The 19500-nt window shown below is 34.0% G+C and overlaps 3 protein-coding genes across 3 annotated transcripts; 1 reads left to right on the top strand and 2 right to left on the bottom strand.

Moving 5' to 3' along the window:
- Positions 1-1511: 1511 nt before the first annotated feature.
- Positions 1512-4119, bottom strand: LOC120211810 (triacylglycerol lipase OBL1-like). The gene is made up of 4 exons (XM_039210280.1): positions 3763-4119; positions 3200-3387; positions 2629-2665; positions 1512-2546 (listed from the first exon to the last, which is right to left on the bottom strand). Exons 1-4 carry the CDS (start codon positions 4073-4075, stop codon positions 1615-1617), a joined length of 1470 nt encoding a protein of 489 aa, XP_039066211.1. The 5' UTR covers positions 4076-4119; the 3' UTR covers positions 1512-1614.
- Positions 4120-14831: 10712 nt separating this feature from the next.
- Positions 14832-16524, top strand: LOC120211873 (protein ALP1-like). The gene has a single exon (XM_039210339.1). It carries the CDS (start codon positions 15076-15078, stop codon positions 16438-16440), a length of 1365 nt encoding a protein of 454 aa, XP_039066270.1. The 5' UTR covers positions 14832-15075; the 3' UTR covers positions 16441-16524.
- A 1503-nt stretch (positions 16525-18027) lies between these two features.
- On the bottom strand, positions 18028-18705 carry LOC120211877 (17.3 kDa class II heat shock protein-like). The gene has a single exon (XM_039210344.1). It carries the CDS (start codon positions 18600-18602, stop codon positions 18123-18125), a length of 480 nt encoding a protein of 159 aa, XP_039066275.1. The 5' UTR covers positions 18603-18705; the 3' UTR covers positions 18028-18122.
- Positions 18706-19500: the final 795 nt, after the last annotated feature.

Raw genomic sequence — 19500 nt, 5'->3', positions numbered from 1 at the left:
AGCAGGGTGATTGAGCGTTCAATGTCAAATGGTTGAGAGTGTTTAGAACAAATACTACTTTGTATTCATCGTAATTTAATAACAAAAATTAATTGTAATCGAAAAAGTTATTAAAAATGTAAATTTTTTAAAATAATTTAAGTAATATTTAAGATTGAAATAAAAATATTACGTTAACAAATCATGAAAATTGTTTAACTATTCTGATTATAACATAAAAATTAATCGTTATGATTTTTTTCAGTATTTTTACCCAAAAATATCCAAATATTATAATATTATCTGTCAAACACCGTTTCTCTAAATTTTAATGATTTAACACCCTTTATAATAAGGCACATTATGTGAAACGCATGTTCCCTGAAACGCCCCTTTTAGGAGAAATGTCCGCACGTGGGAAAACGAGTTTCAAGAGGGCACGCTTCGAGGTTTTTTTTACCATATCAGATTTCCTAAAAACATTTTTTTTTAAAAAATATGCTTTAAAAAATGAAAAATAAAACTATAAGGACTAATATCGTAATTTAATATATATTAGTTCCATGAATTGAAGAGCTTAATGGGGTTAGTTTATATATGTATATTGGAGTGTTTATGTTACATTTCTTGACAATGTGGGATAAAAGCTAAAAGGTGTATTCACCTCGAGCTAGCATGTGGAGCTACCATGGTGTAAGCGACCTTCTCCTAGGTTCATATGTAACCTAAGTGTGCGAGCATCGGGACTAAACAGATGGTACGATGGTTTGGGGGGTAGTGGGCTCCATATAACGCTATTAGTTGAGGAGTGGGGTTGCAACCTAACATCTGTTAAGCCCCACGAGATCTTATTTTAATCACTTCGTCATTACATATTTAACGACTTATGGACATTTTTTATTTTAAAAATTATGAAGTGACCTCAAAACTTTTTTCATTTTTTTTTAAAAAAAATTCAGTTTTAAATTTCCTTTGATTTCTCCCGGATGAAAATTTTTTTCTTCAAATCCCAACAGTGAGGAAGCGGAGGAGGAGGAAGCATGCCCTATATCTCAATTTTACAGATGATGGTTACTATAGATCATAGTACTTTGGAATTTCATGAGCTTTGGGTTTATACTTAAGCACTTTTATGAGTTTTAAGGTGAATTAAGTAAAATCTAATATGATAGAATGATATGAGACAATGGGACAATTTATTAATATCTTAAGTAGTTAAAGAAGACATCATAAAACGATAAACACAACACCGACACGAAAATAAAATTATAAAACTCTATCTTTGAAAGAAGATAAAATAAAAGAAGAAAAATGACGTAGATGACACATAAATTTCATGTCAACGATAAACATTCCACATCAGCATAAGTGACTACCTATAGTAACATTGCTAATACATCAACTTTTGCATACCTAAGTTACACTATTAAGACAAGTTATTTGATGATAGATTTCAGTACAATATTGATTTCGAAACACAACACTAAGAATCCATGAGTTCAAATATATCTTCAAATGATTTAAAACGAGTACGAAGAAAAATACTTAAGTTATATGAAAATTTAATTTTTTCGGGACTGTGACCACAATCCTAACATTCTTTCGGCTTATCCCGAAATAACAAGTTAAAAAGAACTATGAATCTACTAGATCTTCCGGTGATCCAAGGCTAGTAATGTTGACATAACCATAAGGTGAATGATCCGGAAGTCCGATGATCATCATTCCGATTACTCTACTACTACGTGACAACCACCCTTCTTTATAATATGATCCCTTCGTATATTGAATTGTGAAGCCTTGTACCACCTCATAGAAAGCACTCATGATCATATTCACCGACATCGCGACGCTTTCCGCCAACACATACAAGGCACTCATCATCGTGATGCCGGCGAACACCAACGAGAAATAATTCTTGTTAGGTAACACCGACACACCCTTCCCTTTATAATGACAATCATAGTACAAACACTTGCCAAAGTGCGTGTACCAATGATCTTCGTCGTCAAAAGGCAGCCTCGGGACCATGTCGAAATCGTAAACGAATCTCAAATATCGAACATTTTGCTCTTTCAACACTTTTTTCATGAACTCGGCGAACTTTCCGTCGCCGACCCTCGGCTGACCGTACGTGTAGACGCCATCCAATCGCTGCACGAGCATGTTCTCGTCTTGGTAAAGCAAGACCGTAGGGAAGAGAATCGCTAACGCGCCGCCCAAACTATGGCCGGTCACTACGAATTTCGTTTTCTCGTTTCCGTTCAATAGTTGTTTCAACTTGTCTCTTACGAAATAGTAGGCCGTGGGTTGTTTTTGTTCGCAGTCCACCGGCCAATTGAAGAAATTTGGGTCGTTTTGCTCATCTTTGGGTAGCCCTAGGGCTCTCATGAAGCCTTCGTGGACGCTTCCCATGTAGTCGAGCTGTTTTTGTGAGAGATCCCAGTCTGTGCACCAATCGTCCGCGCTGAATGGCATGGTTCCTCTAAAAGCAACGACAATGGTGTCGTGATCATCGCCTTTGACTCGAAGGAAATAGACTCCGGTCGTGGCTTTGTTTCGGTAATCTGCAGAACGAAAGAAAACCGAATCGCTTGTTCATTCTCATGTCTCGTCTTAGTTATGTTAATGAAGATTTATGTGAGTTACCATTCCAACAGTTCTTAAATTCCAAGAACTCCACCATCTGCAGGAAGATTGAAAAATATGTAACCACATTGTTCAGTAAAACTGTGAGAGATGGAGATGTTCAACCAAATAAGATCATACATAATCCGGAGATTACATGTTAGTATTTGTTTAAAATCTTTCTTAAAAACCTATTGACAACGTACACTTTCCCTAAATATTCAATTTCTCGAATTCACGACTTATAGAGAGAACCACACTTCTTTAATATATATTTATATATATATATATGTGAGAAATAGATTAGGGATGGACGTAGTATTTTATTTTAGATGAGACGAATTTGAACTTATAAAATTTTATATAGTAATTTTAAATTTTCAGGATCGACTACTTCCACCTAAGTTCATCCATGTAATGTTTAAAGAATATATGATCGGTTTTACCAACTAAAATATGATATATGATCCATTCTAGAATGATATAAAATAAAAGATTAACCCACGTCAGAGAATTGATATAGTATTGATGGTAGATCATCGATATTCTATAATTCGTGTGTTGTGCCAGTCAAGTTTCGTATAATACATACCTCCCAGTCCTTGACCATACTCTGAATGTAGGCTTCGTTCTCATATGCTGCTTTGGAAGCCATCATACACAATGCTGGGAAATACCTTATGCCTCCATTTTTTATGCTGCTGTCCAGCTTCTTTCTGTCATCTAATTGTCCAACGAAGGAGACATAGTCTGCTGAATCTCTACTCGGCATGGTCGACCCTGATTTGACTCAAAAATTACATATTCGAATTTGACATAAAAATTATAAACTATTCATCCAACTCGAATCTCACCTGTTCTTTTGAGATAAAATTCGAGCTAGATCTAATCCGAAGTAATATATTTATGAAAAATATTAATTTTATTTAATAAAAAATAAAGATTAATTGAAAGAAATTATATAGAGATGTATATTATTGTAATTATCCCTGTATATATAATTTAAAACTATAAGTTCTTGGTTGAGCAGGATCAAATATTTTTCACTTTAAACTCGAATCCGATCCGGTAAGAATATAATCTCTAAAAAAATTGACCCGAACCTAATTTAAAAAAAAAAAATCCAACCTGATAGGTGTATGTGTGTATGCATACCTTTAAAGAAGAGATGTTTGATGAAAGCACAAGGGCTGGGGTTGTAGGAGAGAAAGTTGAGCCACGTCTCGATCACCAGTCCCACCAATGCCATTGGCTTGGAGAAGAACATGAGCAACTTCTGCATCACGATGGAGATGAATATCAGCCACCTGTACTTGAATTCGACTCCGGTTTCATCCGAGCTGTCGACAAAATCTCTTTGCCTTATGTCACTGCGGGCCAAGAGACGAGAGAGATCCCTTAAACCTGCTTCTCTAGGTCTTACTTTCAGGAAAGTAGGAGAGATCTTGGCTTTTCGTTGGCCATTCATTGTTGCTGCCAGTGAAGAAGATGATGAACAAGAAGAGGATGATAAATGACTATGGCTCAACCCTAATTGCTTTGAACCCCTATATATACAAGGAAAAATGACACTTCTTTCTCTAACCCTCCGAAATAATGCCACAATAAATCCAAAGCAATGTGAACGGCCTTCCAACAACTCTACTCGTTTATCTTACAAAATCAAAATATAAATAAAAAATGTATATTATATTTTTAAATATATATATATATATATAAATTAAAGTATTATCATTATATTATAAATGTACTATGATACAGATTTAGATTTTTAAAAGAATATAATTATAATTTTATCATTATAATTCATTTTAAAAATAATTTGAAGGATTCTAGACTAGGTTTGTAAAGTTTAGATCATTTGTCGATGAAACAAACATCATATTCACATTTAGGAGTTTAAAAAGAAATGAACTAAAAATTTTAGGATCTAACGATCATCGGTAATGACAGTCGACGGTGATCAGTGACAACAACCAAAAGTGATAGACAACATTGATGAGTGACAATGAGGACTTTGATTGGATCTATGGGTCAAATTAGGGTCAAATTATAATTCTATTTAAAAATCATGGATCAAATTAAAATTTAAATATTTTACTATCATATCATGTCACTAAACTAACAAGAATTAACAATTAGTGATCAAATTAATATTTTGTTCAAGTCTATTGGTTGGGTTTTTAATCTTTTTAATGTATGGTCCTTGTATGATCTAAAGTGGCTAGTTTTAATGCTATAAGAAAAGTCCTAATTATTTATTTATTTTACGATGATAGTTGTAAACTCTTATTGTAATTTCGGATATTTTCACTCTTTTAATAATACTAGCGACTTCTATTAAAAAATAATTAGTGATCAAAATAAGATAAATTAAAAATAAAATGACCAAAAACATAAAATTTTAAAATCAATTATCGAAATAAAACAAATTGAAAAAAATAACCATCATTATGAATTTTCATAAGTATCATATTGTTAAATTTACATAATTATTATATTAAACTTATATTTTTAAATAATTTTAATAAGTATAATATTTATTTATATAAAATATAAGACAACATGACAAATAATATTATAATATTGAGTAGACAAAGATATTATTTTTTCAATGTGTAAGATTCACTTGTAATAACTTAAAGTTAGATATTATTTTAAATAATTATATTTTCTATAATAACATTATTTTTTACCTTATAAAATTATAAATAATTAATATATTAAATATAAAAAATATATAATAATTTTTACGAAATGACAATGATCATTGTAAAAAGAATTCACTCTCGTAATATTTTATCTAAAGTGATTAGAATTACATAATATCTAAGAATTTAGATATAATAATCTTTCTAACTAAATCTTTTTCTTGAATTAAACATGAAAATATAATTATAAAAAAAGTTATTCACTCTCGTAATGATCTTTTTCACGAACGAAACTCTTCTAATATTTTTTTTATTAAAACGGGATAATATAAGATAATATCTATTTAAAGATAACTCTTAACTATTTAACATCGAAAGTTCACACCTTTAACATTTAAACTACTTAAATAAGATCTCAAATAATAACAATAATTTTTTATTATTAAAATCTCTCGATTCGTATCTCTAATAAATTTAATTACATCAAATGGGGACCACCAACCTATTTGCATTCATTATCATGAATTAAAGAACCTTTTGAATTAATAAGTGGTCAGCAATAAGTACAACCCTTTATCAGGAAATATCTAATATGAATGAGTCATTGCCGTTGGATGGAGCCTACTACAATCATGACCGTCCAAAGTGGGATAAATAACTAGAGGTGGCAAATGGATCATATAGATTGAGGTTGGATGGAGTTATTTTGGGTATAAATTATTTAATTTAATTTTATTGAGTCGGATTAGATCTAATTCGAATTTAGTTTTTGAGTATGATAAATCGAGTCATATCATATATCAGGTTAGGTCAATTTTTGAATAGGTCAATTTTTAGGTTAGGTGAATGTCAAATCAATTATTTTTAAGTTCAAATCAATATTGGATTGTTTTATTTTTGGGTCAGATCAATATCAAATCGATTGATTTTTAAATCGGGTCAATATCAGATCTGTTGATTTTCGGTTTAAGTCAACATTTTAATCAGATCAATTCGAGTTTATTTATTTATTTATTTATTTTAAAAATATAAAAGATAATATCAAATATGCATATTAGCTCTATAATTTCTACGAAATAACAAGTAGAAAATTAAAAGAAAAAAGTTAAAGTAAATAATAAAAAAAATATGATTTTAAAAGGTATTGAAGACATAACTATCAAAATCATAATAAAACATGTTCCTCCTTCAAATCTCAAAATGCATCCACGACTGATATTGTACTAAACATACTAAAATTAAATATAAAATCAAACAACTCTAATTAATTAATAGGGTTAACTACTTCAAACACCACCAACTTATAAGTTTTGACTCTTTTATACCACCGGCGTTTTAATTTTGTCAATTTTAGCACTAATGTTTACTTTTAAGTGCAATTATGCAACTCCGCCGTTAACGGTTTAATGGGACGATGACATGTCAATGACATGTCGTGACGTTGCTGACGTGATTGTGTCATCTAAACGACGTCGTTTTGCTTGAACCCTAATTTTCCTAGGAGCTAAACTCAAATTTTCCAATTATATATTTTTATCTTCTTCCTCCTTATCTTCATCTGCATATCTAGACACCATAGCTCCGGCCGTTTCTGCCATAAAACGAAACCACCCACCTCTCCGCCGACGTGCTTCAAGTTCCTCACTTTAACGATCTTGTTGTTCACACTGATTGATTTCAAAGTACCAATCCCAGAAGAAATGTTTGTTCCAAACAAGACAACTAGATTCATCGTTATGGTAGAACCTGAAATCATGGATGAACATGAAGTAGATCCCCGACCAAAGACATTCCATGGTGGCTATTTTCGATACGAGGAACACCGAGATTCAGCTCCGGCTTGGTGTCATTGGAGCTCCATTGATTCCTCTCCCTATAAACCCCAACACCGATGACTATTCCATCACCAAAAACATCAAGTATCATCCCATTAAAAGTAAAAAATGTGAAATTTACTATCAACAAATCATGATGTAATAATGCTTATGAATTTAGGTTTGTTTTATTACAGCAATCTTCGATGGCAAAACAGTACAATGCGGCGGTCGGCGGGGAGAAGGCGTTGGGTGCGATTGATAGTATGTATGCGATGAGGAAAGTGAGAATGGCGGCTTCATAGTTCAGTGGCGGAGAAGGCAGTGTGAACAACAAGATCGTTAAAGTGAGGAACTTGAGGCACGTCGGCTAGAGGTGGGTGGTTTCGTTTTATGGCAGAAACGGCCGGAGCTATGGTGTCTTGATATGCAGACGAAGACGAGGAGGAAGAAGATAAAAATATGTAATTGGGAATTTTGAGTTTAGTAAATAGGAAAATTAGGGTTCAAGCGAAACCACATCATTTTAAGTACTTTGAGCACTAAAATAGTAATGCCAAAACGACGTCGTTTAATTGAGATATTCACGTCAGCAACGTCGCAATATGTAGTTACTATATTATCGTCCCGTTAAACTATTAACGGCGGAGTGACATAATTTTACTTAAAAGTAAACATTAGTGCTAAAATTGACAAAATTAAAGCGTTGATGATATAAACAAATCAACGCTTAATGATTAGTGATGTTTGAAGTAATTAACCCTAATTAATATGTTATTGCTTAATTACTTACCTTTAAAAATTGGCACTCAATTAATATGATAAAACCCTTTGAACCTTATGAACATGCTCGGGTTTAATCCTCTACATGCACGCCATTCTCTACCAAAGCTCCGCATGGGTCCTCAAACTTTTCTAATTTCTTTAATTAGGTCCTTTAAGTCTTTAAATCTTTTAATTAAATTTTCACAATGGGTCCTTTCTTTAATTATTGTAGCACGTGTTATTGAAAGTAGTATATATAATTGTTGAAGATCAGCAATACAATAGGATAGTTATGTCGTACGACAACCTAATTTAAAGGCAAAGAACAGTAAGAAATAGACGCAATCAAAAATTTATATAAGATACGAATGGATTGAATTTATATAAGATATGAAGGAGATTGACGATTAACCCTTTGACGGTCAATGGGATAATTGATTAAATTTATTAGTTTTGATGAATAAAACAACATACACCCCAAATTTATACACATATATGTATATAATCTATTTGCATCTACTAACCCCAAAACCCTATGAACATCCGAGAACTCAACAATGGAACAATGCAGCACTGAAAAATAACATTACAATTGAGATTGACACATGAAAAGAAATAGAAGAGGCATTGGATGAATAGAAATAGTAATAAGGGTAAGGGTAAGGGTACTCATGCGGTCCTACCGAAGGTGACCCTTGGCCTGTAGGTGCACTATGGACATACTGAGGAGGAGGCGGTGGCGGACTGCCCTTGGAGGACGACGACGAAGGAGTCGGCGGAGGTGGAGATGGAGGCGGTGAGAAAGATTCCGATTCCAATGGTGGCGGGGAATGGTTGGGAGTTTGCGGTGGTAAGTAAAAGTAAGGCACCATCGGTGGTGACGAGTGGTGAACTGGCGACGGTGGTGGAAACGACTTTAACGTCGGTGCTGGTGGAGGTGAACATATGACCGGACATGTTCTGCATTCGCTGATACATAATAGACCGGCCGGTGGTGTCCCGATTTCATCACCTGATGATGTTCTTGCAACCATGATCATCCCCATGAGACCTACTTTGAGAACCAAGATAAGCCATTTGTGCCCTTGGAGTAGTGGACCATTTGAAAATCCCATCACCATTTTGGTTTTGCTACTTTGTGCACAAATCACAAATGAAGGGTAATGCACCTCCAAGATACGCGTGTGTAGGGCTCTTCTAAAAGTTTGGTTTTAGATGCTTCCCTTAATGATGGTTTATGATGTATTACTTTACTTTTCACAAAATTCTTTTCTTTGAACTCTGAAAAACTCTTTTGAATTGTTTAAAAAATTATAAGTATAGAATATTCCTTCGATGTTGATCTGGTTCGGAAATGTGAGGACACCGATTTTGATACTGGTTGCCGCCGGTCGGTTGTCTTTTTTCTTTATTTTTTTAGTTTGTTTAATAAGAATATTTATGTCTTTGTGACATGTTCTCTGCCTTTATGGCTAGTTTATCTCTTCCTTTTGGTAGCTTATGATTTTTTACCGTAATTTTCGTTTATATTTTTTCTCAGGGTTAGATTTGACATTACCATGACTATTATTTGTTATCATGCTGAACTTCCCTGCTTTGGACCCTCATATTAATTTGGATACGCGTTTTGAATTCGTTGATAGTTTTATCACGTCGCTTGACTTTGATTTGCGATTTGTCGGTGGTCTTCAGTAGTTTTATCCTCTTTTTTGGTTCATTTGTCGATACAGTCATATTTATTTGTATCTTTATTTTGTTCTAGCATTGGTTAGATTTTTTTGATCTTTTTTTGTCCTTGTGTGATCTAGATGGCTAGTTTTTGTGTCAATGGTTATAGTAAAATGACTTAATTATAATTTAGTAAAATGACTTAATATTTTATATTTTTAACAAAATTAACTACTTTCTATAAAAAAAAGTACCTCAACTATTTTCTAGTTAAACTAAGTCTTTAAACTATTATATGTAATTGCTTTAAGTACATGAACTATTTTTTGGTCAAAATAACTCCTTAAACTATGACTCTCTTTTGCTTTAAGCCGTTAAACTATTTTTATCAAAATAAATACCTACTTTTATATGACCGTCACCATCTTATTGGTTGAAAATATTTCTCTAACTAAAAAATGAAAGGACTTAAAATAATTAAATATAATAGTTTAAGGGTTTGATTTGACAAAAAAATATTTTAGTTACTTGGAATAAAAAATGCATAGCTTGAGTACTCATTTTTACTTTAAGCCCAAAAAAATAATGTATGAAACAATTACTTGAATGAGTTGGAGAAATATTTGAGTTTAGATTTTTTTTGTCTCTAATATTTTAATTTATTGTATCTATGATTATCATCATTAATGAGTCAATCATGTTTTCAACAACAAACTATGTGTCCTGAACCTTAACTTTTGCATGCTCCATTTGTCTCGGTAATAAGTTATTTTGTCTTTTGTTCCGAAAGATAAAATCGAGTTACGTCGGTTTAGATTTAAGGTGAAAATATATGGCGATCTTCATTGTGGGATGGGCGATCAACGTGCATGGGCCATGCACAGCTTCAGGAAGACGCTGGTCGTGCATGGCGACCTACACCATCTCACCACAGATTGCGGGGACGGCATGACGACCTCTTTGGTCACCCTGAGCACCTGGAGACCTACGTTTGCATTGTAAAAATCACCATATCCCAACAATTAATCCTAACACTGCATTATCTCGTGAATTTTTTCCCAACACATTATCTCGTCAATTTTGTCCTCCTCTTTCTATATTTTCAATTAGATCCTTATTTCATTAATAAAAATAATAAATATATGGAGCATGATCTAATTGTACTGTGTAAAACTCTTTTAGTTTTATACCATTTTAGAATCATTGGATGAGAGAAATTAAAGGCTGCAATTAACAGTAGAAAATGAAAAGATATTTACTGGAAAAAAACAAGGAGTTAATATCAGCCTTTAATTTCTCTCGATTTAACTGTCCTAAAAAAGTTTAAAACTAAAAGAGTTTTACAGTGTAAATATATATATACTTGTGTTGGATTGGATCGGGTGTGAATTTTTATCTTAAAATTTGAGTGATTTTTTTTGATATGATAGGGTTTCTTTAAATTCGAGTCAGATGATGGATGGAGGAGACGTTATAGTCGTGTCAGATTTAAGTGGATAAAAAATTTAGCTCGACTTGACCCATGACCAAGACCAAAAAATGAAATAGAAGTGGGTCATGACCCAACTCAGTCCATGACCAAGGTCTATTGGACTGGAATAAACAATCCGATCCCGCAAAGTTTCGGAACTTCAATTTTGACCCCTTTTGGACTTTCATGCTTTCACACTTGAACTTTATTGAACAAAAAGGCCTTAGGGGAAATGAAACAAACACATGGAGGGCTCTTCTAGATTTGGACTTTTGCTTGCTTTATTTTATTCAAAAACAGGCAAATGACAGCCAAAAGAAGCAGCAGAAAATGTTGAATTTGTGACAAAATCAGGTCAATTGCACCGTTAATTAAGCAATGTCGAGCTCTCATTCCTTTAAAACTGCATTGAAATTTCAATGTACACACTGCGTTTGTCTCTGAATTAGCTCCAGGGAATGTCAGGGGTGTGAGCGTTCAATGTCAAATGGTTGAGAGTTATATTTGAACATATACTGCCCTCTACATACCCTAGATTAATCGAAATAAAAATAGTATTTTAGGGTCAATTCCTGATTCAAGCCTCTTTATTATTATGAAATTTGGGGTCGGTTACTTCCCCTGAAAATTTAAAATTATCATATATTTTAAATTCTTTTTTTGTATTTTCTTTTGAAAATATGTTTTCGCTCCTCTAGAATCTTATAAGTTGAAGTTCGCTCTCCCTGAAATTTTATAAGTTCATGCTCGCCCTCCTTGGCATAAAACCATGCGTCCGTCCCTAAGTCTACGTAATTTGGTAGGTGGGATTACAAGTTAGTTCGTAAACGTTAAATAAATCTTGTGCCTTAAACCGAACAACCGCCAATATTTTAACTGAAATAATCGACAATGTTAGCCACTTGAACTTAACTAATGGATCTATAAAATTAAATGATCAAATTATGTCAAATTAAAATATATCGACTAAATTCTGATTTTGAACATAATAAAAGAACTAAACCCATAACTCTACCTAAAACAATGATATTTGAAAAAGGCAAAGTTAAATGAGAAAGATGAAATGAAAAGCAGGTGGACAAAAAGACATAAATTTCCACAAATTTTGACATTAAAAGATGGCATCAAAATCTTGGCAAGGAATCCATCTTTTAGAAAGTGGGTCAATATGAGTATCAGCAAGCAAAGCATCTATAGCTTAGCATGCTTTTGGCTGAATCACTGCCAATGGACCCCCTTCCTTTAACCACAATTTTCATACCTTTTCTATCATTGTGATTGTTTATGAGATTAGGGATGGGTACGTACCCGAATTCGACGGGTTTTGATTCGATTCGATTTGGTTTGGTCGGATTTTATTAAAAAATAGGTTTGAGTTAGGTTGGATTCGGGTTTAGAGTCAAAATATCTTATCCGATCAGAAATAATGTAAATTTACCTTATATATTTAAAGATAATTATAATAATAATCCTCTATATATTTTTAATTAGATTCACATTTTTATTGAATAAAAATAATGTTTTTATAAATATATTTATTTATATTCGGGTTTAAGTTTTATCTCAAAAGGTTGGGTAGGGTGAAGTCATCCTAAACTCAGATCGAGTCAAATTTCGGGTAAAATGTATATATTTTTTGTCTGATCAGATTGACAAAAAACTCGACCCATGCACATCTCTATATGAGATCCGTTAAGTAAAGGTTGATGTCTTTATTATATATATATATATATATATATAATAAATTAATTATAAAATGAATATGAGAGTAAATAAGTTAGTTAAAAATCAACTTAGCCGCTACGTAGTTACCATGAAAAATAAAATTATTATGCGCCAATGAAAACAAAACGCAAAAACCGAGACGCAACGCCAAAAGCAAGTCCACGAACCGTCCCTCACCGACCGCGACCAGTCACCGCCTCCCCATCTAAGAAACACAGAGAATACTTCAAAACCGTCATAAGTTGTAACGTTCGACTGTCTTTCTGTATTTGTAAATTAATGTTAGCTTTCGGTTACATGATGTAATTTTTTTAGGGTAAACTACACAAATGATCCTCGAGTATAAGATATAATTTTATTGAACTCATTGACTATTAACAGTTGCAAAATGATTATTTAAGGGAGTTGTTTTGTTGAGACTCACGATTATTAAAAATTATAAAATGATCACTTACTATTCATTATGTTCCAAACTCATCGTTTTCTGTTAAAAAGTTAACAGTCACCTGAGTTGGACGTCAACATATTGACCGAGATATGGTAGTCATTTGAGATTATGAGATCAAATTTTATTATATCATAGTCAACAAATTAACGTACAACTCACATTGTCGTCAATTTTTAACGAAAAAGGATGAGTTTGGAATATAATTAATAGTCGGGTGACCATTTATAACTTTCAATAGTCAAGGGATTTAACAAAGCAACTCTTTATAGTCAAAGGATCATTTTGTAACTTTTAATACTTGAGAGACTCGGTAAAGCAATATCTTATAGTCAATGGACCATTTGTGTAATTTACCTTTTTATTAAGTTAAGGTGATTATAAAGTAGTAATATATATTCTAAAGATTCTCAATCATTTGATAAAAAATGCTTAAATATCTTGCAGTTGCTAGTACTTGAACTCGAGACCTTAGAGATAACAATCGTATTTTCAACCACTGAGGTAGTTTGCTTCATGCATAATATAATTTTTGGGTAATTTATACGTTTAGTACATAAACTATCAGTTTTGATCTGTTTTAGTACATAGACTTTCAATTTTTTAAAACCATGCATAAAGTTTAAGTTTTGTTTCATTTTAGTTCCCCTATTCAAAATTTGACATTAAGTTTTGAAAAAAATAAAATTTAAGGTACTAGAATGGACAAAAACTGATAGTTTAGGTATTAAATGCGTTAAGTTTTTAACTACGGGTGCTAAAATGAATAAAAAACTAAACATTAGCTATGATTTTTTTTTAAATTAAAAGTTTAGGTACTAAAACGGATAGTTTGGGTACTAAGGGGCTGTTTGTTTACTTCAGAATGATTAAGCGCTGAATGATTCAAATGCTCTGTATGAATTAGCTCTTGTTGTTTGATAATTGCTCTGAATCATTCAAAATGTACTTCTGTGTTGAATAATTCGGCACTGTTTTGTTGAATAAAGCACTGAATCATTATGAGGTGCGAAACAAATGTGTTGAATGTTGAACGGTTCAACATTCAGCGCTGAATGGTTCCATTAAGAGGCAAACAAACAGCCCCTAAATGTATTTTCACCCTATAACTTTACTATTTTAGGTGTCCGAGCCGTAACAACTGTTAAATTCTATCGTTATGTGACACGTTTCATATTCTGATAATTTAAAAAAAACATTTTAAAAAACAAAATAAAATTATGTTTTTTTATTTTTTTGAAAAAACTAAAAAACACCAAAAACTTTTGAAAATTTCAATTTCAATCCCTAAACCCACGTCAATCGTTATCATTTGACATCAATCGGACCTCTAGTAGAACTTTCACCTTACGACAAGTCAAAACTGATTATAAATGTCATGTCTCCGACAAAAGAAACGACATAATCACGACCTAAAACTACATCTCTCGTGAATTCAAACCTCAAATTCTCGACACCCAAATGATCCAACGACACGCACGATTACAAAGAAAACGACGGTCGACTAGGGAGATGGTAAGAATGGCATCAACGATCATGGTCGGCAAGAGAGGTTAGGCTTAGGGTATGAGATTTGATATTTTAAGGGACTTTGGGACTTTTTTGAGATATTTGAAAAATAGATTTTTTTAATAAATATAATAGTTTTTAGTCGTCGGCCTTGCTATAACGTTATTTCACCCGTATAGAAATGCATCGAGACACAATCATTGTGTAAAATGTCAGAGGTGAATCTGGTTGTGTTCACACCTTTCTTTCTTCACTTTTTCAAACCCTAATTCTGTTTATACCCAAATTCCTTTATAGTTTCGGCTCCTTAAATCTCAGCCTTTATCGTTTTTAATCTCTCCAAATCTATGGTAGTCTCAGCTCTATCCGCCCAAAAAAACCCAATTTTTCTCTGCTATTCGGAATTCGTTTTCCTCTGAAATGAATACCGGCGACAATTGCAATCGGCGAATGGAGGAGGGATTTTCCAATCAGAACGACGAGGAGAGCTGTTGCAGTGATCGTGAAACCAAGAAGCAAGACTTGAATTGTATCGTCGAGCAGAACGATGAATCCCACGAAGAGAAATCGGTTACTGAGTCGACTCGTAAGAAGAAGACCCGAACCGTGCTTGAATTACAGTCCGATTCGCAAGATTATTGCTCCGAGATCGAAGGCACCGACCGTGTAAAGCGGAGGAAATCCCTCGTCAGGGAGGCCGCCGCCAGCGGACAGGGACAACAGAGGCGGTTATGGGTGAAGGACAGGTCGAACGCGTGGTGGGACGAGTGCAGCCGGCCCGATTACCCTGAATCGGAGTTCAAGAAGGCGTTCAGGATGAGCCGGTCGACTTTCGAGCTCATCTGCGAGGAGCTGAACGCCGTCGTCGCCAAGGAGGACACGACGTTGCGGAACGCCATCCCCGTCAAGCAGCGGGTTGCGGTCTGCATCTGGCGGTTGGCGACCGGCGAGCCGCTCCGGCTCGTCTCGAAACGGTTCGGCTTAGGCATCTCCACGTGTCACAAACTCGTCCTCGAAGTCTGTGCGGCGATACGCAACGTCCTGATGCCCAAGTATCTACAGTGGCCGAACGACGACGGATTGCGGGGGATCAAACAGGAGTACGAGACCACGTCCGGGATACCGAACGTCGTCGGATCGATGTACACGACGCACATTCCGATCATCGCGCCGAAGATCAGCGTGGCGGCGTATTTCAACAAGAGACACACGGATCGCAACCAGAAGACGTCGTATTCGATCACCGTACAGGGCGTCGTCGACCCCAACGGCGTCTTCACCGACGTGTGCATCGGCTGGCCCGGTTCGATGACCGACGAGCAGGTCCTGGAGAAATCAGCGTTGTTCCAGAAGGCAAAAAACGGTGGTTTGTTGGACGGCGTCTGGATCGTCGGAGGCTCCGGTTATCCATTAATGGACTGGGTTCTAGTCCCTTACAAGCAACAAAATCTGACATGGACACAGCACGCTTTCAACGAAAAGATCGGTGAAATCCAAAGGGTTTCCAGAAAAGCTTTCGGAAGATTGAAAGGGAGATGGAGATGTTTGCAGAAGAGAACAGAGGTGAAGTTGCAGGATTTGCCTGTCGTGCTCGGAGCCTGCTGTGTTCTCCATAACATCTGCGAAATGAAGAAGGAAGGGATCGAACCGGAGTTGGAAATCGAGGTTTTCGACGACGAAACCGTGCCGGAAGATGGTATAAAATCGGTGAGTTCATCGAATGCTAGAGATTCCATTGCTCATAATCTTTTGCATCATCGTTTTGCAGGTACTTCTTTTCTGTAGCTCTATAAGTATATTTTATTAACGCCGGTAATTAGTATCTATTCAAAGAACACTCTTAATTCCTTTACCACCGATATCTCGGTTCCTGCAATTTATATATATATATATATATATATTAGGAATTCATTTGTTTTTAGTAATGTAGTTATTACTACTACCACTTATAGAAGGTATTTGTATTCCTTTAGGTCATATAGTTCTTTAACCATGAAATGAAGTATGAATGAAATAAAACACAACCATTCTTTTCAATGTGCAAATTGCAATTGATTTTTGACTGTTTTATGCAAATGTTGTAATGAGATGGTAATTGTGTAATAATAACAAGTTCAAATTATGAATAACAATAGGGTAAACAATGTATTTAGTGTCTAAACTATCAGTTTTAGTTCGTATTATTGCTTAAACTTTTAATTTTTTTTAAAATCATACCTAATGTTTTTCAGTTTTTGTTTCCGCGTTAAAAATTTAACATATTTAGTACCTAAACTATCAATTTTAGTATGTTTTAGTAACCAAATTTTCAATTCTTTTTCAATATTAATCGTTAAATTTTGAACAGAGTACTAAATGAAGTAAAAACAATTTTTAGTATGATTTCGAAATAAATTGAAAGTTCAATATTTTAACGTGTAATTTATCCACAATAATATAATGATTAGGGATGATCATGTAATTCGAATTCAATGGATTTTGATCTAATCCAACACTATCGAATTAGATTTTTTTTAAAATGAATTAGTTTAGGGTTGGATCTGTCAATTTTTAGAGATCATTTGATTGGATTAGATTTGGATTTAGGGTAAAAATATTCAACTTAACCCGATTCGAAAAAATAAATTTTACGGATAATTGAAATAGAACTTCTCTCCATATATTTCTTCTAATTAAATCTTAATTTTTTATTAAATAAAAGTAATATTTCTTATAAATTACTTCATATCGAGTTAAATCAAATTTATATTTTATCCCAAAATAATAGATTAAGTTCAAATACGACGAAAAGTGTAATTTTTGGTTCATCTTTAAATTGAAAAGAGGGTATATAATCTTTAAATGGGATCAAATCAATTGAAAACCGACTTAATCTGACCATCTCCTTCTCGTGATATGACCAAATCTGAAAATCCATTACGATGCCACAAGTGAAGTCGTAGGACATTGGCGACTTTCACGCCATACGATAAGAACATTTTACGGGTAAAACATGGTACTATTTTGGGGACGACCTCTAACACCCCACTTTTCATAATCAGACAAACAGTACTACCTAAGATAATTCTTTTCACATTTAAGTCCACCCCTCCCAAGGGGGATTGATGCCCGAAAGAAAGTTGACCTACGAGAAACGAAATCAGGATTATAGTTTAAACGGAGTAAAGTATAATTACTAATAAAATTAATAAGAATAAAATCAAAATAAATCAAAATTTAAAAGTCTAAATATGTATTTATCTTATATATTTTAATAATAAAAATTTTGGAAAGGATCATTTGTGTAATTTTTCCAATTATTTAATCATTTGTGTACTTAATTAAACTTCCATAGAACATGTTTATTATCATGATTTCCCAACAAACACGAGATTCAAGCATGGAAGTAATTAGCTCGGATCATAAAACTGGAAAGGCAAAAAGAACACAATTCAGTAAACAGATTATTTAGACCACGACAGTGTCCCTTAACATATCTTCACCTCAATGGTCTTCGGTTTCTTAGGCTCCGGCGGCGGCAGTTTTTCCACGGTGACCGTCAGAACCCCGTCTTGACACACCGCCGAGATCGCATCCGTGTTGGCATTCTCCGGCAACACGAACTTCCTCATAAACTTGCCCACCCTCCTCTCCATTCTCACGAACTTGGCCCCCTCCTTCTCTTCCTCCGGCTTCCGTTCTCCGCTGATCAACAGAACGTTGTCGGCCTCCACCTGTACCTTGATGTCCCCTGATTTCAGCCCCGGCATGTCGACGACGAAGACGTAAGACTTGGGGTCCTCCCTGATGTCGGCCGGGGTCGCCGCCATGGCCTTGGCGTCGCGGAAGTAAACGTGGGATGCGGCGTTGGGGTTCTTGTCGACGTCGGCGTCCTCGTGGAGACCCATCATGTGGTGGTGCAGAGCGTGGAGGAGCGGGGAATCGTAACCCATGATTCCGAAATCCATTCTTCTCTTCTTCGATGAAGATGATGCCGTGACAGATCGATGCTTCGAATGTTGAATATTTGGAAATTTTGATTTTTGTGTGTATGGGATTTGGGGATAGGGTTTATGTATTTAAATGGGTTAGGGGAGGGGGTTTCTAGAAGAAATGCAGAGAGTTTTCGAGAAGATTTTCGTACATTCTGGAAGTGTCCTTAGACTTTCAAGAATGTATTGGAAGGTAGAGAATTGTGCGATTCATAAGCTTTAGAACAGTTCATTTTACTGTTATTATTCATAAGTTCCATTTTCATTTCAGAAAAAAAGCTTAATATAATAATAAAATTCTAAACTATATTTAAAATTAAAATTTTACGTCTAAAGAATTTTTCGGTAAAATTATGCTTAATGTTTTCTCTATTCACTATTTAGTGCCTACCGTTATAAAAAGTTGAGCGACACGTATCATATCCAGATTCTTAGGAAGAGAACATTAGGCACCAAAAATTAATTTTTAAGTATATTTTATACATTCATTTTTTTATTAAGCCAAAAAAACAAAGTAAGTTTCATTTTAATTTTTAGGGTTAATTATGTGATTAATCATTTATGTTTGTGTTTTATCCATTTTTCCTCATTGATTTCAAAAAACATAATATATAGTCGCTTTCATTTTTATTTAATTAAGATGTATTCAGTACGGGTTAACTATCATTAACATTTAACATATTAGGTGACATGGTAGTTAAATATTTTGGTATAATCATACATTTGATCCCTATTATTTATATATTCTCTCAATTTAATCATACTTTAAATAAATTAAAATAAATTTAAACATCTAATCGAATGATGTCACATGTCACTAATATCAATATAACTCAAATTTGTGGTAATCAAATGATAAAGAATATAAATTAAC

The sequence above is a fragment of the Hibiscus syriacus genome, unplaced genomic scaffold (assembly GCF_006381635.1).
Source record: "Hibiscus syriacus cultivar Baekdansim isolate YM2019G1 unplaced genomic scaffold, ASM638163v2 tig00109987_pilon, whole genome shotgun sequence".
NCBI lineage: Eukaryota > Viridiplantae > Streptophyta > Magnoliopsida > Malvales > Malvaceae > Hibiscus > Hibiscus syriacus.
Note: the sequence above shows the minus strand (reverse complement) of the source record. Positions and strands in the feature narration are given on the sequence as shown.